This window comes from Grampus griseus, assembly GCF_964374135.1.
Source record: "Grampus griseus genome assembly, chromosome: 10".
NCBI classification, from domain to species: Eukaryota; Metazoa; Chordata; class Mammalia; order Artiodactyla; family Delphinidae; genus Grampus; species Grampus griseus.
In genome coordinates this window covers 43526311-43548461 of record NC_139004.1, presented here as the reverse complement: position 1 = coordinate 43548461, position 22151 = coordinate 43526311, and the positions used below count along the sequence as shown (strand labels likewise).

The 22151-nt window shown below is 37.0% G+C and overlaps 1 protein-coding gene across 1 annotated transcript in view; it reads right to left on the bottom strand.

Annotated features, from left to right (window-relative positions):
• Nucleotides 1-22151, bottom strand: part of ZNF451 (zinc finger protein 451) — a gene marked incomplete at its 3' end in the record, with an annotated part of 85157 nt that overhangs the window by 42622 nt on the left and 20384 nt on the right. The window contains exons 4-7 of the mRNA XM_082663588.1: nt 15554-15679; nt 4991-5102; nt 1397-1547; nt 113-239 (exon numbers count right to left, since the gene is read on the bottom strand). Of these exons, the coding sequence (XP_082519714.1) occupies nt 113-239; nt 1397-1547; nt 4991-5102; nt 15554-15679 (516 nt within the window). The remainder of the gene's footprint in view (nt 1-112; nt 240-1396; nt 1548-4990; nt 5103-15553; nt 15680-22151) is intronic.

Here is a 22151-nt window from a genome sequence, read left to right as displayed (position 1 = left end):
TATGTGCATCACTGTTGAATGCAACCTTAAGAACAGCAAGAAAACACCTATATCCCATTCCACGGTTCTCCAGAAAAAGAATACCTACTCTTAGCTTAGGATATGCTCTTACCTTAGCAAAAAGGTGATCCCTATATTGTTGTTGAGTAACAAAATTTTTATAACATACTACACAAGCAAAAGAACTGATGAAAGGTCCATGCAGTGTAATTGTTGGATCACATGGAGAGTGATCAAACCTACTCAGCAAAAGAGAGGTAACATTAGAAAATCTGACATTCCAGGGGCAGAACTATGTTGCTTCATTTGTTAAGCTAGACACACACACACATTCAGGACTTTACACTTTTTCTACTGAAATATTAAGGTTCTTTATATTCAAGAAATATCAAGTGGTTCCCATATGCCATGCAATCTCTTCAAACAGTGACCAACAGCTTTATGTTTCATAAAAGTACTCAAGATCCAATAAAATGGATTTAAGCATGTCTTGCCAAACTGGTAAACTTCCAGTTTGAAAACTGTACAGCCATCATCTGTTCCTTCCTGCTTTATTTACCATAAAACTCACAAATAATTGTAAATGAACCACTGGAATAATAATCTCATGTCAAGATTTCTGGCTCACACCTATTTCCTAAAAATGGCTTTTAATCCTTTTAAAATGTCATTTTAACCATTTAACAAATTTGTGTCATTTAAAACTGCCTCAGAGACTTTTTAAAAATACTTAGAATACAGTTATCTGTAGAATGCTGAAGCCCCTCCAGAAGGCTCTAAGAGTAAGGTAAGGCGTAAGTAGGGTGAGACATCTGGAAAAGAGAAGGCTTAGAGCTCCAAACTCTCAATTCCCATCTTTAAACTATGAGAAGGGGAGACTGAAGATAAGACTATTTAATGCTTTTAATATTGCCTTCCCTTGATATTTACTTTCTCAAGCTCTACTATTCAAAAATTCAGTAAATTAATAAGATGGATTTCATAAATAGAATATTTATTGTTAACTTTGGTACATTTGGTTTGCCTTTAGCATTTATTTTGTAATGCCATACTAGCTTTCTTTAGGCTAGCCCAAATATCTGTTAAGTGCTTTGTGTCTCTTCAAATTTACTAAATGCTGGATTTTCTAATGGACTGCATTTCTCTAAAACTGATCCAAATGCATATCAATGCAAAAAGTCTGGTCAGAATTTTATGAGACATATTAGGATTGAATATCACTAAAATAATCTGATTTCAAGCATTCTAGGAAGGCTAAGAAATGTACATTAGAAAAAATTATATCATAATAGCACAGAACAATGAGTTTGGAATATAAAGCTATAATCACAATGGCAGAGGTGCATCACGCTTTCATTTCATCTTCAGCATCCACTATTCTGAATATCACACTTACCTTTTCAAATGTCCTAAGAGAAGGTGCCCATTATCGAACTGCTTGTTACAGTGCATTACGGGACATGAAATTGGCTTCCCAGACACTCGTATTTGGCCTCCTCTTCGGAACGAACCTTTTGTTCCAGAATTAATTTTGCCTGTTTTGAGTCCTGCATCATTGGAATATAAATTCTTAAGTTTCTATTTCAGATACTTGTCCTTTGGACTGGTAATCAGAATCATGAAAAAACAATGAAAAACATGTGCAGCATCAACTGGGTGATCCTATTTGTAATTAGGTGTTTACAAACTTTCTTATAAAAGGTACAACAACCTACAAGTAAATAGCTATTTGGGACAAGGGAAGCCGTTAACATCCCCAAGTAACATTATCTGAGGAAAAAAACAGTTCCCTTAAGTTCAACAGCCAGGAAACATCAAAGATGGAATATATTAGAAAACCAGTTGCTCTACAGAACCCCTATTCCTGCCTCCCTTCTTTTCATTTATGCAAGTTGGCAAAGATTTTTTCTTCTAATTCTTATTTTCTCTTTTAACTATCTTAAACACATCGTAAGGTTTAGTTATATTATAGAGGATCTGGGTTCTATGAACATTATGTCAAACAATGCAACTGGGAGGGTGGGAAGGAGTGAAGAGGACAGAGAGACAAGGAGAATGCCTTAATTATCCCTTTATCCTGGTCCATTCTTCATCCCTTTTCTTTCTTTATAATCTTGGTCTTAACAGTCACATAACTTTCTAGACTTAGCCAAATTTTCTTCCCAGGCAAACTCCCAATACATGTTACACAATGAAAAATTTAGAGTTATGCTGTATAAACAAAGAATTGTAAAAACTGCCAGGAGGATTCTAATATATACTCTAGATAGTTTGGTTATTATCTTTTACTATTATTTCTTATAAATTGTTTCACTCAAATACCTTAAATATTTCATACAACAAAAAGCTGCGTATTTATCTTTATGGCAATTTCTACGAAGCCCCTAAGCATTTAACTAGAATAAATGTTATTCCTTTAACATCATCTAGTTAAGATCCCCAAATGGTTATATATGTTGAAAGTTTCCATGCTTTTCTGCTGTTAATGGGGGAAATGCCTCTATTAAATGCTGCCAAAATGCTTATAAATGTGTTCTACCAATAAACAACGACTAACATAGCATTAATCATATTAAAAGAGGCATTAACAACAATATACTTTTTTATCTTTAATTTTTTAATGCAGTCAGAATTATAATAATTTTTATTTCCTGTCCATCCACATTCCAGGTGTTGCCTATTAAAACCTTTATTTAGCCAAACAGAGGTTCTGGATAAAAATCAAAGTGGAGAAAACAAGCCAGAAAGAAAATAAGCTTTATCTATGGAAAGGCAAAATACAGAGAGATTTAAACAGCTCTTTCCCTTAAATAGTACAGTGTTGTTTTTAAATTACTAAGTAATCAAATGTGTGGAAACTGGCCTAACTATAAAAGTCTATAAAAGATGGATTTCCAGTTTGAGTAATTATAAAGTATGCAAACTACTTCTAATCAAAGAACTGAATTATAATGGTTGGATACTTTGGAACAGATTGAACAAGTCCCTTAATGCTATTGAGAAGCAGAATCTCACTTTTTATAATTGACGAGAACAATGCCATCTCTATGCTCCCCAGCTCTCCTCTCCTCAAAGATCTCAGCATTCTCTGAAGCCCATGTATGGAACTGCACCACACCAAGTATAGCCCAATGCTAAGGCAGCTGTGCTAGCAAAAGACCCCAGACTTCAGTGTTACGGAGTGGCAGGGACCAAGTAAAAAGATAAAACCATCACATAAAAAGAGCATAAATAAAGACCTTAACTCAAGGCACAAGCTTATCAGCCACCAATGAACCAGATGTCACCTGAAGTGATATACTGATACAATATCACATCTTGCAAAGAATCCTAAAGACACAGCTAAGTGACTCATTAGTTCCCAGAAATATATAAACAGATGCTCATGAATTCAATTTACAATGAATTAAAATATTCTGACAATCTGGAGGCCAGGGATTAGGCCTAAAGGGACATATTACTGGCCCAGCAATCATTCTAGACAAGACTTGTAAGTGTTAGATTCACATGAGATGAACGATTTTTACAAGAGATCTTGTAGATTGAGCCTTGTAGTTCTAGCCCATTTTCCTACCAAAATCACATAGGAATCTTCCCAAATCTACAGATGCCCTAGAATTATCTCTAGTGGTGAGGCCCAGATACGTGTATTTAAGACTCCCAGGTGATTCTGATGCAGCTAAGGACCATAATTTCTAAGTATTTTTTCTAAAGTAGGTCTGGAATGCCAAACAATTCTTTTCTTTAGTTGAATGACAGTCACATTTGGTACCCGAGTTCTAGGCTTCTTTTCTGTGTTCATATGCAAATCCTACAGCCCACTCTTGTATAATATTCAACCAACACTTACTGGACATCTCTATGCTGAGCCTTCTTTTTAGGCACTGACACTAAAACGGATTAATAAGCCTTAGTCTCTGTCCCCACGGAGCATATAAATCTGGTAAAATTATCAATGCAACATAACAGGGTAGAAACTATTTGAGAGAAATGAATAAAGCACTGTGGGATCAAAGACAGCTGAACAACCAAACTTATGCCGACTAAATAAACCTAGCAACCTCTAGTATTGAATGTTATCTGTAGGGCTAACCCCACAGGCAATTAAGAAGAAAAAAAGAGGAAAGGGTATTTAAAAAGGAGGATGGGGCAAGGTGGGAGTTTGCCAGGCACAAACACATTGGGAGATAAGAAGAAAATACAGTTTCAGGGAGTGGCCAGGTGTTAAAATATCTACAAATTATTGGAATTATTTTAAAAGTTGCAATTTGATTCTATTCAAAGAAAAGCCCTCTGAAAACTACAGAATAAGATACCTAGGTTCAAAGTTGAGCACTGCATACATAGATATTTCTAAGACTTTTTGTAATTAAACTTTCTGCTGGATTGAATCCACAGCTAAGGTTTCTGTGGATATCCCAAGCCTTTAAGGGCTCAGTGGGTCTTCTACAAGACAAGCTAGAAAAGTTGCCATGGTGGCTCTTAAAAATTCTACCAAATTATCTGGTAGGAGGAAAACACTGCACAGTGACTCTTCCAAGAATTTCAGGTCTGCAAAGAGTTAGCAATGAAGAAGCTACCCACTGCTTTTGATAAGCCTCCCACATGGACATTTCCTTAACAAAATATCTACACAGGCTGCACTGACAAATAAAAAAGTAAATGCTAATCCTTTCCATCTCAGCTTAAATTCCACTTCCTTAGAGAAGCCTGACCTCAAGTAACCTGTTACACGCCCTCCCATAGAGGGTAATAACTAGAAGACATATGAATGAATAAATGATCAGCTCAAGGATTACTTATACTCAAAATATACTTTTGCCAAAGTAGGAAGACAATTGGTAAAGTAGGTCTTCTGTTAAGTATTACTGAACTAAATTTCAATACTTTATGTACTTATTAGCAACTGAATAAAACAGACACAATGTTTTAAGGCTTTAGGGAAGCTTGGTAATCTTATGTTCCACTCTGATCTCTAAAGAATACCTACCTGGCATTTTTAACCATTGGTCCACACACAGTCTCGCTGCTTCTGTATCAGAATGTCCTCGAATAAATTCCAATTCTTGTAACCCATGAGCATGTTGAAAATCTACTTTTTCCTAAAGATATTAAGAAAAAACTCAATTAACCTATGGTTACTAATCCGGTTTCCTTAAGAAAATGATTTTGTCACAACAGCGATCAGAAAATATTGATTATCCTTTATTCCTGTAACTCCACACCTAGAACTCTATCTTAAAGAGGTAAGTCAAACCAAAGGTTCATGCTCTAAGATGTTGATCCCAATGTCATCTACATTTGCACAAAGTTTGCAACAAATTAATCTCCAACAATAGGGTACATTTAAGTAAATTATGGTGTGTACATTTCATGAAAGTCATTAGAAACACTAACAAAACTTTTTCATTGAAGCAGAAATATACTTTTGATATCAAGTGGGTCACCAAATAGTATTAAACAAATAAGGCCAAATATAAACAAAGATTATTTCAAGCTATATGTAACTCTATCTGCAGAGAGGGAAAAGGCAGAAAATAAATATGATGAACGTCAATGGCTATCTCTGGAATGGAAATATGAATGATTATTTTCATCTTTAACCTTTTATACATTTTCCTTCAAATTTTCCATATATAGTCTTAAGTATACAGAAGCCTATTAAATATTTGTTCAGTGAATAGTATAAGAGCAGACACACATTAGTACTTAAAATGTGCCAGCATAAAGCATCTATTGCATCTAGATCAAAAGCTGGCAAACTTTTTCCATAAAAGACCACAGTGTAAATATTTTAGGCTTTGCAGCCCATACAGTCTCTTTTGCAACTACTCAACTCTGCTGCTGCAGCATGAAAGCAGCCATAGATAATATGTAAACAAATGGGCATGGCTATGTTCCAATAAAATTTTATTTATAAAAACAGGCAGTGGGCCAGTGCCAACCACTAAACTAGATGCTTTAGACTGTTACAGTCTCTAAATCTTTCTAGTTACGTTATTAATAAAGCTATTTGCATACTCTAATCATGCTGTATTTAACAAGTAACACTTATTAACCACTTACCACGTGCCAGGCATTGTCTAAAAGCATCTTAGATCTAATTCTCACAATAACTCTATGAGATTGGTACTATTATTGTTCCCATTTTATGATGGGAAAACTGAGGCACATGAAGGTCAAATAAATTGCACAAGGATAAATAACAATGCCAGGATTTAAACTCTCGTTCTCCAACCTGATTCTAGAATCCATTCACTTAACCAGTACAGTAAGTCCCCTACACACGAACCTTCAAGATGAGAGCTTTCAAAGATACGAACGTGTGTTTGCATGTCCAGTCAAGTAAGTTAGTTCACATGTCTGGCGTACATTGTCACATGTGTGCATACTCTACAACTGGTTGTGATTTTGTGTACTTTACTGTACAGTATTGTATAGAGTACGGTAGTACAGTATCTATATTTCAAGCCCAGGATCTCCTCCAGTCAGTAACTCTTCTTGCCTGTTCACTCGATGCCAGCCCCTGTATGCCAGCTGTTGTACTTTTCAAGGTGCTGTACTGTAAGATTTTAAATGTTTTCTTTATATTTTGTGTGTGTTTGTTTCTTACATATTATTTGTGTGAAAAGTATTATAAACCTATTACAGTACAGTACTATATAGCCGATTGTGTTAGTTGGGTATGTAGGCTAACTTTGTTGGACTTACAAACAAATTGGACTTATGAACACGCTCTCAGAATGGAACTCATTAATAAGTAGGGGACTTACTGTACAACATACTGTGTCTCAAAAAGGTTGTTAAAAAGAAATCACAAATCCACAAATGCTGGATTTGCAAGAAATAGACCAGAATATTGAATGACCTACTTATCACTATAACAGGATATTCTATCAGCAAGGGTAAGTAGGGGGACAGGGAGATTCAAGATTTTACTCTGAAAAAAATCTTCTACACAACTTTGTTCTAAGTATGGCCATAGAATACTAATTTTCCAAAGATGTTAATATGCATTATATACATTTTTTAAAATTCTCTGTAATCAAATTTAGAACCATTGGTTTCAAAACAGAGTTCAAAAGGTCCCTTCTGTGTAGGACTTCCAAAACTTTGAAGTGCTAACACACGTGTGATTTTCCTTTCAGTGAATACACAGTATCCCAACTTGATAAGTCACCAAATTACTTTTTTGTTTCTCAAAGTGTATCCTATAGGATCAGTGCTCTGGATAACATGCCATGGGAAACAAAATTAGTTTATCCAAAGAAAGTAATATGGCAAGCCTCTGGTAGACTATAAAGACATTTTCTTACATACAAAATTAAACCATCTATCAGAAGAGTTCCCTACAAAAATCTTTTAAAAAAAAACACCTTAAATTAAGTAAATATTTAATTAAGTAAATTTAACACCTTAAATTAAGTAAATTTAATTGAGATTAAATATTACTATATGCCAGCCAATAGCCTACTTATTTTAAACTACTGTCAGTAATTAAAAATAAGCAGGCTTTTTAAAAAGAAAGTTCTCTGGCATTTCTTACAATAGAATTTGAACTCTGTGGCCATACATAGTCAATGCTCAAAAAACATTTGCTGGCTAAAATCACCCCCAAATTAGTCACCCTTTTCCTGTCACCCAGCTATTTCCACACACCTTAGGGGTACATCCCTTCAGGCAAGTCATCTTAACTCCTGGAATATCAACAAGCAAAGCTGGTAACTGATCAACTAGTCAAGCACAACACATTATCTCTGAAAGTGATTTATCCAGTGAAGATTTTAACAAATTTTCTTTAAAACCTTTCCATCACAAAAGATGGACAATCCACTTTAACAGTGAGACACCAACAATTCACAAAGGCCTAGAAGAGCTGGAAAACATTTTCTACCATATTTTTAGTCACAGTTAACACCTACTAAAATTCTGCAAGAATGAGTTTTACTTTAGTTTCATTATCTTCCTTTCGGGTAGTTTTGTTTTCTTATTGTTTTCTGTCATCTAGTTTTAAAAAACAAGTTATACATAAGGAGAATCAAATAAGAAAAAAAAAGTCATGAATGAATAGCAAAAAATGAGCTAAAGTATCTGTGTGAGTCAGTTTCTTTCTTAGGAAAGAATGAAATCTAGATAAATTTATTCTTTACAATTGATAAACAAGAATTTCAAAGTTTAAAAAAACTTTCTCAAATGCTAAAGTCTTTAATACAATGAATGAAATTTACATGGGTAAAAGCTGAAACTACCCTTGAGAAAAACCCTACTTGTCATAGTGACTAACAGATTCTGAACTCATCTCAAATGCTTTATTACCTATGTGGTGTTAACACATCTGTAACATCTGATTTGGGAAAAGAAGTGAGCATACTGAGGAAATGGGCAGAAAGGGGGGACAACTTGCAAACCACTCCTCTCTCAAAGAGACTTTGCCCATGACCCATAAATAACACACTTAACATAGTCTGGGGAAAGGATCTTCCTTAAAATTGAATAGTGTTTTTGTTGTCATCTGTTTCTATGTATTTTTTTTAATTTCTTCTTTGATTTCTTCAGTGATCTCTTGGTTATTTAGTAGTGCACTGTTTGGCCTCTATGTATTTGTGTTTTTTTACAGCTTATTTTTCTGTAATTAATTTCCAATCTCATAGCGTTGTGGTCAGAAAAGATGCTTGATACAATTTCAACTTTCTTAAATTTTCCAAGGCTTGATTTGTGACCTAAGATGTGATCTATCCTGGAGAATGTTCTGTGTGCACTTGAGAAGCAAGTGTATTCCACCACTTTCAGGTGGAATGTCCTATAAATAACAATTGAATCTATCTTGTCTACTGCGTCATTTAAAGCTTGTGTTTCCTTATTTATTTCCTGTTTGGATGATCTGTCCATTGGTGTAAGTGGAGTGTTAAAGTCCCCTACTATTATTGTGTTACTGTTGACTTCCCCTTTTATGGCTGTTAGCATTTGCCTTATGTATTGAGGTGCTCCTATGTTGGGTGCATAAATATTGGTAATTGTTATATCTTCTTCTTGGACTGATCCCTTGATCATTATGTAGTGTCCTTCCTTATCTCTTGTAACATTCTTTATTTTAAAGTCTACTTTATCTGATACGAGTATTGCTACTCCAGCTTTCTTTTAATTTCCATTTGTGTGGAATATCTTTTTCCACTCCTTCACTTTCAGTCTGTATATGTTCCTAGGTCTGAAGTGGGTCTCTTGTAGACAGCATATATATGGGTCTTGTTTTTGTATACATTCAGCCAGTCTGTGTCTTTTGGTGGGAGCATTTAATCCATTTACATTCAAGGTTATTATCGATATGTATGTTCCTATTACCATTTTCTTAATTGTTTTGGGTTGGTTTTGTGGGTCTTTTTCTTCTCTTGTGCTTCCCGCCTACAGAAGTTCCTTTGGCACTTGTAAAGCTGGTTTGGTGGTGAATTCTCTTCCTTTTGCTTGTCTGTAAAGCTTTTGATTTCTCTATTGGATCTGAATGCTATCCTTGCTGGTAAAGTAATCTTGGTTGTAGGTCTTTTTCTTTCATCACTTTAAGTACATCCTGCCACTCCCTTCTGGCCTGCAGAGTTTCTGCTGAAAAATCAGCTGATATTCTTATGGGGATTCCTTTGTATGTTATTCTTTGCTTTTCCCTTGCTGCTTTTAATATTTCTTCTTTGAATTTAATTTTTGTTAGTTTGATTAATATGTGTCTTGGTGTGTTTCTCCTAGGGTTTACCCTGTATGGGACTCTGCACTTCCTGGACTTGGGTGACTATTTCCTTTCCCATGTTTAGGGAATTTTTTCACTATAATCTCTTTGAATATTTTCTCAAACCTTTCTTTTTCTCTTCTTCTTCTGGGACCCCTATAATCTGAATGTTGGTGTGTTTAGTGTTGTCCCAGAGGTCTCTGAGATTGTCTTCAATTCTTTTCATTCTTTTTGTTTTCTTCTGCTCCTTGGCAGTTATTTGCACCATTCTACCTTCCAGCTCACTTATTCGTTCTTCTGCCTCAGTTATTCTGTTATTGATTCCTTCTACGTATTTTTCATTTCAGTTATTGTGTTGTTCATCTCTGTTTGTTTGTTCTTTAGTTCTTCTAGATCTTTGTTAAACATTTCTTGCATTTTCTCAATCCGTGCCTCCATTCTATTTCCAAGATTCTGGATAATCTTTACTATCATTACACTGAGTTCTTTTTCAGGTAGGTTGCCTATTTCCTCTTCGGTTATTTGGTCTTGTAGGTTTTTACTTGCTCTTTAATGTGTGACACATGTTTTTTGTCATCTCTTTTTTTTTTTTTTTTTGATGGTGGGAGTGTGTTCCTGTCTTACTAGTTGTTTGGCCTGAGGCTTCCAGCACTGGAGTTTGCAGGCTGTTGGGTAGAGCTGGGTCTTCGTGCTGAGATGAGGAGCTCTGGGAGACCTCACTCTGATGAATATTCCCTGGGGTCTGAGGTCCTCTGTTAGCCCAGTAGTTCAGATTCAGAGGCCCAAAACCTATGGGATGCAGCAAAAGCAGTTCTACAAGGGAAACTATAGCAATTCAAGCTCACCTCAAGAAAGAAGAAAAATCTCAAACGATCTAACCCTACACCTAAAGCAACTAAAGAAAGAATGAAGAAAACCCAAAATCAGTAGAAGGAAAGAAATCATGAAGATCAGAGCAGAAATAAATGAAATAGAAATGAAGAAAACAGTAGCAAAGAATAGCAAAACTAAAAGTTGGTTCTTTGAGAAGATAAACAAAATTGATAAAACTTTACCCAGACTCATCAAAAAAAAAGGGGGGGGGGGAGAACACAAATCAATAAAATTAGAAACAAAAGAGGAGAAATCACAACTGACACCGCAGAAATACAAAGGATTATAAGAGGCTAGTACAAACAACTATATGCCAATAAAATGGACAACCATGAAAAATGGACAAATTCTTGGAAAGGTACAATTTTCCAAGATTGAACCAGGAAGAATTAGAAAATATAAACAGACCTATCACAAGGAATGAAATTGAAACTGTAATTAAAAATCTTCCAACAGGGCTTCCCTGGTGGCGCAGTGGTTGGGAGTCCGCCTGCCGATGCAGGGGACACGGGTTTGTGCCCCGGTCCGGGAAGATCCCACATGCCGCGGAGCCGCTGGGCTCGTGAGCCATGGCCGCTGAGCCTGTGCGTCCGGAGCCTGTGCTCCGCAACGGGAGAGGCCACAGCAGTGAGAGGCCCGCGTACCGCAAAAAAAAAATCTTCCAACAAACAAAGGTCCAGGACCAGATGGCTTCACAGGCAAATTCTATCAAATATTTAGCGAAGAGCTAACACCGATCCTTCTCAAACTCTTCCAAAAAACCGCAGAGGAACAAACACTCCCAAATTCGTTCTACGAGGCCACCATCACCCTGATACCAAAACCAAAGATGTCACAAAAAAAGAAAATTACAGACCAATATCACTGATGAACATAGATGCAAAAATCCCCAACAAAATACTACAAACAGAATCCAACAGCACATTAAAAGGATCATACACCATGATCAAGTAGGATTTATCCCAGGAATGCAAGGATTCGTCGATATATGCAAATCAATCAATGTGATACACCATATTAACAAATTAAGGAATAAAAACCATATGATCATCTCAACAGATGCAGAAAAAGCTTTTGACAAAATTCAACACCCATTTATGATAAAAACTCTCCAGAAAATGGGCATAGAGGGAACCTACCCCAACATAATTAAGGCCATATATGACAAACCCACAGCAAACATCATTCTCAATGGTGAAAAACTGAAAGCATTTCCACAAAGATCAGGAACAAGACAAGGATGTCCACTCTTGCCACTCTATTCAACATAGTTTTGGAATTCCTAGCCATGGCAATAAGAGAAGGAAAAGAAATACAAATTGGAAAAAAAGAAGTAAAACTGTCACTGTTTACAAATGACATGATACTATACATAGAAAATCCTAAAGATACCACCAGAAAATTACTAGAACTAATCAGTGAATTTGGTAAGGTTGCAGGATACAAAATTAATGCACAGAAATCTCTTGCATTACTATACGCTAACAAAAAATCAGAAAGAGAAATTAAGGAAACAATTCCATTTACCATAGCAACAAAAAGAATAAAATACCTAAGAATAAACTTACCTACGGAGGCAAAAGACCTATACTCAGAAAACTATAAAACACTGATGAAAGAAATCAAAGATGACATAAACAGATGAAGAAATATACCATGTTCTTGGATTGGAAGAATCAATATTGTGAAAATGACTATACTACCCTTAGCAATCTACAGATTCAGTGCAATCCCAACTGGATTCAGTGCAAACTACCAATGGCATTCTTCACAGAATTAGAACAAAATATTTTACAATTCGTATGGAAACACAAAAGACCCCAAATAGCCAAAGCAATCTTGAGAAAGAAAAACAGGGCTAGAGGAATCAGGCTCCCTGACTTCAAACTATACTACAAAGCTACAGTAATCAAGACATTATGGTACTGGCAAAAAAATAGAAATACAGATCAATGGAACAGGATAGAAAGCCCAGAGATAAACCCATGCACAATATGGTCACCTAATTTATGACAAAGGAGGCAAGAACAATACAATGGCGAAAAGACAGCCTCTTCAATAACTGGGGCTGGGAAAACTGGACAGCTACATGTAAAAGAATGAAATTAGAACAATACCAAACACCATATACAAAAATAAACTCAAAATGGATTAAATACCTAAATGTAAGACCAGACACTATAAAACTCTTAGAGAAAAACATAGGAAAAACACTCTTTGACATAAACCACAGCAAGATCTTTTTTGACCCACCTCCTAGAGTAATGAAAATAAAAACAAAAATAAACAAATGGGACCTAATTAAACTTAAAAGCTTCTGCACAGCAAAGGAAACCAAAAACAAGATGAAAAGATAACCCTCAGAATGGGAGAAAATATTTGCAAATGAAGCAACGGACAAAGGATTAATCTCCAAAGTATATAAACAGCTCATGCAGCTCAATATTAAAAAAGCAAACAACCCAATCAAAAAATGGGCAGAATACCTAAGTACACATTTCACCAAAGACATACAGATGGCAAAGAGGCACATGAATAGATACTCAACATCACTAATTATTAGAGAAATGCAAATCAAAACTACAATGAGGTATCACCTCGTAAGGGTCAGAACGGCCATCATCAAAAAATCTACAAACAATAAATGTTGGAGAGGGTGTGTAGAAAAGTGAACCCTTTTGCACTGTTGGTGGGAATGTAAATTTATACAGCCACTATGGAGAACAGCATGGAGGTTCTGTAAAAAAACTAAAAATAGAATTACCATATGACCCAGCAATCCCACTACTGGGCATATACCCTGAGAAAACCATAATTCAAAAAGACACAGGTACTCCAATGTTCATTGCAGCACTATTTACAATCGTCAGAACATGGAAACAACCTAAATGTCCAATGATAGATGAATGGATAAAGAAGCTGTGGTATGCATATATGATGGAATATTACTCAGCCATAAAAAGGAACAAAATTGGGTCATCTTTAGAGATGTGGATGGACCTAGAGTCTGTCATACAGAGTGAAGTAAGCCAGAAAGAGAAAAACAAATACCATATATTAACGCATATTACGTGGAATCTAAAAATGGTACAGAGGAACCTATTTTTAGGGCAGGAATAGAGATGTAGAGAACGGACTTGTGGACACAGTGAGGGGAACAGGAGGGTGGGACGAATTGAGAGATTAGGTTTGACATAAATATACTACCATGTGTAAAATACATAGCTAGTGGGAACCTGCTGTATAGCACAGGGAGCTCCCCTTGGTGCTCTGTGATGACCGAAATGGGTGGGTGGGAGGGAGGTCCGAGAGGGAGGGGAAACAGGTATACACATAGCTGATTCACTTCATCGTACAGCAGAAATTAACACATTGTAAAGCAATTTTGCTCAAAAAAAAAAAAAAAAAGATTTGATCATAATGAAACTAACACTGTAAATCAACTACACTCCAGTAAAAATTAAAAAAAAAAAAAAAAATTGAATAGTGTCTCTACCAGGAAAGAAAGAATCCTTTTTTTTAAAAAAGTATCACTAATTTAGGCTTCCCTGGTGGTGCAGTGGTTAAGAATCCACCTGCCAATGCAGGGGACACAGGTTCAAGCCCTGGTCCAGGAGGATCACACATGCCACGGAGCAACTAAGCCCATGCTCCACAACTACTGAGCCTGCGCTCTAGAGCCCGCAAGGCACAACTACTGAGCCCGTGTGCCACAACTACTGAAGCCTGTGCGCCTAGAACCTGTGTTCCGCAACAAGAGAAGCCACTGCAATGAGAAGCTCACGCACCGCAACGAAAGAGTAGACCCCACTCGCCACAACTAGAGAAAGCCCGTGTGCAGCAACGAAGACCCAAAGCAACCAAAAATAAAATAAATTTATAGAAAAAAAAAGTATCACTAATGTATTAAGCATTTTAAACATACAATTAGAATACTAAGCTCTAATTTAACTGGTATTACATTATAAAGTTAAAGTCCCCAAACAAAGCTACTTCTAAATTTAAAGAAGACTAATGTATTCTACATTAGATTAGGAGATACTAAAATAGAGGCAACAGAAATATATAAATTCCTTTATAATAAGCAATGGAACAAGGAATCAAAAACATACAAGGTAAAATTATGCCATGATTTCTACTTCCATTTTTAAACTCCCAGTAGGATTTTTTTTTACCCAACTTGCCAACATTCTACTCCTAACAGACATTTGGCAACATTGGGGAAGTTCTTTAAGGTAATTTCATTTGGTGCCTTCTAAAGCAAGTCAAGGGACTTCCCTGGCAGTCCAGTGGTTTAAGACTTCGCCTTCCAATGCAAGGGGTGCGGGTTCAATCCCTGATTGAGGAGCTAAGATCCTACATGCCTCGCGGCCAAAAAACCAAAACATGAAACGGAAGAAATATTATAACAAATTCAGTAAAGACTTTAAAAATGGTCCACATCAAAAAAAAATCTTAAAAAAAATAAATAAAGCAAGTCAAGGTTTTAAAACGTTTATATCATGCAAGAGTCTAAATTAGGTTTCATTTTCCACGTAGTAGCTCTTCTACCACACTAATTCAATAATCTGAACGGAGAGGCTGAAGTGAAACTGGTCTGGCTGTACTTAGTAGAAAATAACCTTTCAACAGCTTCTATCTACAGAAGCCCTGATAAACTGTGATAAAGTAACTAGAAACCCTTAACTGCTCACCAGCTTAAGGAATCCCATGATTTTTAATTCCCAAAAATAAAGTCCACTTAATTCTATTTTTTCTTTTTTTGTCTGTATACATATATGAGCAGAATCCAACAAACAAAAACAAATGTAAAAGGCCGTCATGAATTACTACTAACTCAGTGAGCTATGCAGACTTCATGCTGAACTTGGATCCAATTATACATTTTTTGATTATACAAGAACCTCTTTAACTTTCTTATAAACAACTCTATAATCTGGTAAAATATCAGTTAAAACAGCCACATACCCTGAATGCTCTATTCTTCTCTTCTTTCTGCTGTTTCTCCACTTCAACATGGCGGGCTAGACGAGCCAGAGTCAAGGCGACTTTATCCTTCTGATGGTCAATATGGTCTTTATGCTTAACGTTATCCTATAATTGAAAAAACAAGTTTCATTCCTTCTAGTTAACAAAATTAGCTTTGGAATAACACAGATCCACTTATCAAAGAGTTACTGTACTAAAGAAGTATGGACACCAATGGGGGAAAGAGGCTGGGGGGGTGTGATGAATTGGGAGATTGGGACTGACATATATACACTAATATGTATAAAATGGATAACTAATAAGAACCTGCTGTATAAAAAAATAAATAAAATAAAATTCAAAAAAAGAACTATTTACTTTTTTAATTTAATTTTTATTTTATATTGGAGTATAGTTGATTTACAATGTTGTGTTAGTTTCAGGTGTACAACAAAGTGGTTCATTTATATTGATACATATATCCATTCTTTTTCAGATTATTTTCCCCCACAGGTTATTACAGTATACTGAGTACAGTTCCCTGTGCTATACAGTGGGTCCTTGTTGATTAAGGAACTAATTACTTTTATCATTATCAAATTTCTAAGAACCTGTTTTGTTTATGTTTTAAAATTGTGGTATTTTGTAGGACAGCCAGTCACCCACCAGCATCTTTGTTTTTCAAAAAGTTACATAACCTATTAATCATCCTTATTTACTTTATGATCATCTGGATATTGAAAAGTTTGGCATTGCTTTGCTCTGAGCCCATAAGGTAATGCCAAGCCATTGGTCCACCCCCTAAAAGTCTAATAGCACCAACCCCCTTGGTTCTGGCTTTTCAGCAATTCCTAGACAGTATTTATGTAAGAAAAATTATTGATTAAAAAGAATACCTCTAACTTCTGTTTTCTGGCTCAACATGTAAAGAATGAACTTAGAAGTCACCACTCCATCCTAACAAGTTAAAAGCTTGAAACAAACTGTAAAATTAACAGCCTCTCTTAGATCCACCATAGAAGTGAGGTCACAGTGTAAGTGACTGATGCAAAAATGGGAGAGACAGAGGGGCAGATACAGAGAATCACAACTGAGTGGAGCAGAAACCCAGGGTGGAAACCTCAGCAGGACCAGTGCTGGGGAGGAAAACCTGAACTGTAACTGACCAAGTGCTGGAAGCTCAGTGTTGTCAAGTATTAACAAGACTTAAACTCCAGGGGGACCCAGTCAAGGAAGGGGACCTTACTCTTTTTGTGAGTTTACCTTCAAAAGCTCTACCAGGTTCTCACAGTGACGACTGGAGAAAAATCCCACCTTGTTTCCAGCAGGGGGAGAAGAAAAGTAAGCATTTCAAAATATGTCAGAGTGTTCTGTCCTTAACGATGCCTGGTCTCAAGAGAAACTACTTCAAGAGAGCCTGACCGACCTGGGAGACGGGAATTAGGCCATTTCAGGCCACTGCAGCCACCCTCCCAGGTGAGGGGAAGGCCTGAGAAGCACCACCGGGTTCCCAGTCCAGGCGCACAGGCTCTCCAAGGCTGAGACCAGGCACACAGAGCACCACCACTCCCCCAGCCTTACCACTCATCACTAAAGGCCTGTTTACCAAAGTTCCCTCGACCCACGACAGCATGCCCAACTTTCAACAAGAAAATTACAAGGATACCAAAGGGCAAAAAACACAGTTTGAAGAGTCAGAGTGAGCAAAGAATGGTGGACCTGGCAAAGATGTTGGAATTATCAGACCAGGAATTTAAAACCACCATGATCACTATGCTGAGGGCACTGATGGAAAAAATAGACAACCTGTAAGAACAGATGTGTAATGTAAGAGAGATGGAAATCCTGAGAACCAGAAAGAAATCAGAGATCAAAAACACCACAACAGAAATGAACAGTGCCTTTCATGGCTCACCAGCAGACTGCACACCACCAAGGAAAGAATCTGCGTGCCTGAGAATATGTCAACAGAAACTTCCAAAACTGGAAGACAAAGAGAAAAAAGACTGAAAAAAAAAAAAAACCCAGAATATCCAAAAACTGTTACAAAAGATGTATGCATAATGGGAATACCAGGGGAAGAAAGAGAGAAAGGAACAGAGGAACTATTTGACGCAATAACGACCAATAATTTCCCCAAATTAATGTCAGACACCAAACCACAAATCAAGGAAGAAATAAAACCCTCTTTCTTTGCAGAAGAAATGCTCTTCCTAAGAAAAACAACATGCAAATAAACCACACAGTAGTTAGGAGTGAAGTAACCTGTGTTATGAGATATTTATAACAGCTTTATCCATAAACTTTATTTGTAACAGCTTTATTCATAAGCAACAAAGCACCCTTAGTAGGTTAATGGATAAACTGTATACATCCAGATGATGGAATATTATTCAGTGCTAAAAAGAAATGAGCTACCAAGCCATGAAAAGACATGGAGGAATACCTAAATACATATTACTAGATGAAAGTAGCCAATCTGAAAAGGCTATTTACTGTATGGTTCCAACTATATGGCATCCTGGAAAAGGCAAAACTATGGTGACAGTAAAAAAAGATCAGTGGTTGCCAGGGGTTAGGGGAGAGGGAGGGATGAATTGGCAGGGTACAGAGGATTTTTAGGGTAGGAAATCTATTCTATATGACACTATAAAGGTAGATACCTTATTACATTTGTCCAAACCCATAGAATGTACAGCACCAAGAGTGAACCCGAATGCAAACTACAGACTTTGGGTAATAACGTGTCACCATAGGCTCACGGATTATTCCAAATGTACTACTATGTTGGGGGAAGTTGATAATGGGGGAAGCTTTATTGAGGGGTGGGGAGGTATATGGGAGATCTCTTCCTCTTTTTTTTTTTTTTTTTTTGCTGTGAACCTAAAACTTTTCTAAAACATAAACTCTATTAAAAATGTTTTTCTAGGGCTTCCCTGGTGGCACAGTGGTTGAGAATCTGCCTGCCAATGCAGGGGACACGGGTTCAAGCCCTGGTCTGGGAAGATCCCACATGCCACGGAGCAACTGGGCCCGTGAGGCACAATTACTGAGCCTGCGCGTCTGGAGCCTGTGCTCCGCAACAAGAGAGGCCGCGATAGTGAGAGGCCTGCGCACCGCAATGAAGAGTAGCCCCCGCTTGCCACAACTAGAGAAAGCCCTCGCACAGAAACTAAGACCCAACACAGCCATAAATAAATAAATAAATTTAAATCATATGGGCTTCTATTAAAAAAAAAATGTTTTTCTAGGGACTTCCCTGGTGGTCTAGTGGGTAAGACTCCACGCTTTCAATGCAGGGGCCCAGGGTTTGATCCCTGGTCGGGGAACTAGATCCCGCGTGCGGCAACTAAGAGTCTGCATGCTCTAACGAAGATCCCGCATGTCACAACTAAGACCTGGCACAGCATGCATGCATAAATAAATAAATAAATATTAAATAAATATAAATAAATTTTTTTAATGTTATTCTACCAGAAAGATTGTGTTACTAACGAAAATATCCCTTTTTAGGCAAATCAATCATATATGTACAACCCAAATTTTATCTAAATTGGGACATAGTTGCATCAACCAAATCAAACAGCAGGTGTGATTTTCCAAGTACACAGAAGTTCCACTGAAGTGAGCATATGTAACAAGGCCGAGGTGGTATTTTTAGTACAAGGCTACATCATTGCAGTAAAGAATGTTCACAGGATCACTTTGGGTAGAAGTAGTCCCAAACTAACTTTCTGACCACTTGGCCAGCCTATACCACTGCATCAGGTAGCAGGTGGCATCTTACCAACTTCAAAATGTCCTTTTACAAGTCATAGGACAATGCAGCTTACTAAAAATGATAGTCATAAAAATTTATTTATCTGAGCTCTGATCCTGAGATAAGTTTATCTCTGTCTTAAAAGCAAATGAAATTTACTCTTTGGGAAGATAAAAAATTGATCTCTTTAAAATGTGGGTACTACCTTGAGAAGAAAATGTAGCGGAGCACAGGCTCCGGATGCGCAGGCTCAGCGGCCATGGCTCACGGGCCTAGCCGCTCCGCGGCATGTGGGATCTTCCCAGACCGGGGCACGAACCCATGTCCCCTGCATCGGCAGGTGGACTCTCAACCACTGCGCCACCAGGGAAGCCCTAAAAGAATTTTTAATTTAAGGAAGTTAACAGTATTTAAACATGGACCTATAGTGTGTTAGTTTTCCTGACAGAGATGACATTTTATTTAAGTTTTAAACGCTAGCAAAAGTCATGCTTGGAAGGTCAGGTAAACCAAGGTCATGTTAACACATGAGGTAGACAAGGTGCAAATTAGGATTTACTGACAAAATATGTTGTTGTGTCACAACAATGTGAATATTCTGGAGACAGGAAGAAGGCCATGTTTTGGGTTGATTAAGGTTAATTAACGTAATTAAGGTAATCCTAATCCAGGAAGAGTTACCTTGAATTGATGGTTCCACTATCATTTTACGTTTTCCCAAACCACGACAAAATAACCATTCTGAATTACTTCCCAAGTTATAGTCATTCAGGAAAACTTTACATAATATTTATTCTTCTTAAGGTTTACATTAAAGCACAAGTAATGATCCTCTGATTTACACTGTAAATTATAAACTCTGGATGCAAAGCTAAATGAAAACTAATGCCAGAAATACAGCAATTATATATCCTACAGGAAAAATTTTTAGTAATCCACTAGTCAAAATGTAAGTATGCTCCTAAAACTTTACCCCCTTCAAGCTATATACATATGCTAGGAAGATAAATTATTTAGCCCTTTAATCAACATTTAAACTTTTGTTTGGATCTCTTCAACTTCATTCTAAAATTAATCTCTAGCCCTAGAACTTTACCTTTTAAAGGTCAAGTAAGTATAACCTGTTGGTATTATTGTTAAAATTATTTTTCTTATATTTAGCTATCAGTAGCCTGTTGTCTTTTATTTAACTATATGGTTATGTCAAAACAGGATTACTTATGTTATTTCTAATTAATTCTGCTGATCTGTTTGTTAACTTTCATGACTTTGAAGGGCTCAAAAGACCTTATGGCCCTGATGCTTTCTGAAAACAAAAGGCATTCAGAATTGTGTTTGGTCTCCTTCTCCTTCCCCTCTAAGGTGGGTTAGTTTCCAGGAAAAAAAAGAAAAAAAAGAACTCTGGCTACCTACACTGAAAGCAGAAAAGCAGATCTGAGAGACAATCTGTTGTGAGTAGATGAAAAGAAATGGTAGCTAGAGAAAGGAAGAACTTCAGCTTTGAAATCTTTGCCATTTAAAAATGACAAAATGGAAGTACTTTAAACAAGAATGTGTTAAAGAGGAAAGAAATTAAGCATGTGCAGCAGGGTGATATTCATTTGATATTTTTCCATCACAGACTTGGGTTTGGGAATCAAGGTTGCTGGTTAAAGCCAGGCATGAGTAATAGGTTATCTATGAACACTCACTCTCTCCAGAAAGCCAAGTCCCTGGGATTTCCATTGTTAGTGATCCAAAATGAGGGCTGGCCTCAGATCTCACTGAATTATATTCTTCTGTGGTTCTGGAAGAACATATCGGCATTGGAAAAACAGAGGGATCATTGATATTAAAATGCATGTTAGCGATTTAACCCATTAGGTCACAGAAGGCCTTATTTTGCACAGAAGTTTAACTGGTAATTCAAAGAATCAATATGTTCAGAAATAGGTTTTAACTGATCAGAACATGGGGGAAAAACTTACTGCAGGCCACCTTGTTACTCACCCAACTGCAGAACCAAAGCTACAGTACTGTCAGAATATGGGCAGAAAGTGAACTGATTTCAGGCTACATGAAAATGTCTTAAATGTTTCCTGTAGAACTAAGATGAAAAGGGGCCAATGTATCTTTCAGTTTGCGAATTTCCACCATTCCCTTAGTGCCACAATGCTGAATTGTAATTTAATGTGAAATCACAAAATTCCAGGACTCTTCTTAGGCTATATTTGCCAATCTCCCCCAAAGCCTATAGTCTAAAGAAGCTTTTAGGCCCTTGGAGTTTTTCTAAGGGAGGTCAGGCTTTCAGATATGTAACTTCTCAAACTAGAAATGGAATTGGCTCCCAATGGTAAGAATAATGGGCTCTCAGTTTCATTTAGAATGTTAGCAGCTACAGATCTTCAGTCATCCTTCTTGAAGCACTTGTTGTGATTACCCTGGATTAACTTCTATATTAAATACTACTAAAGAGTAATATTAAAGAGTCCACAATGATAGCAAATGACCAGCAAGAAAGTGTATCCGTCGCTCAGTTATCTGGGGGGAGAAGCATAGGAAAGGAAAGTCCTAAGAAATATATTGGGGAGGGGAGAGTCTCTATTTGCCTCTCTCTCTCTCTCTCTCTCTCTCCCCCCCTCCCCCCCCCCATATATATAAATTATTTTGGCCGTGCCACATGGCATGCAGGATCTTAGTTCCCTGACCAGAGATCAAACCCGCACCCCCTGCAGTGGTAGCGTGGAGTCTTAACCACTGGACTACCAGGGAAGTCCCTATTTGCCAATATTTTAGATCACTTCTCTGAGTTAGTTTTTCTTCCATACCCACCCGCTCCCATTGGGGAAGTTTGTGGGG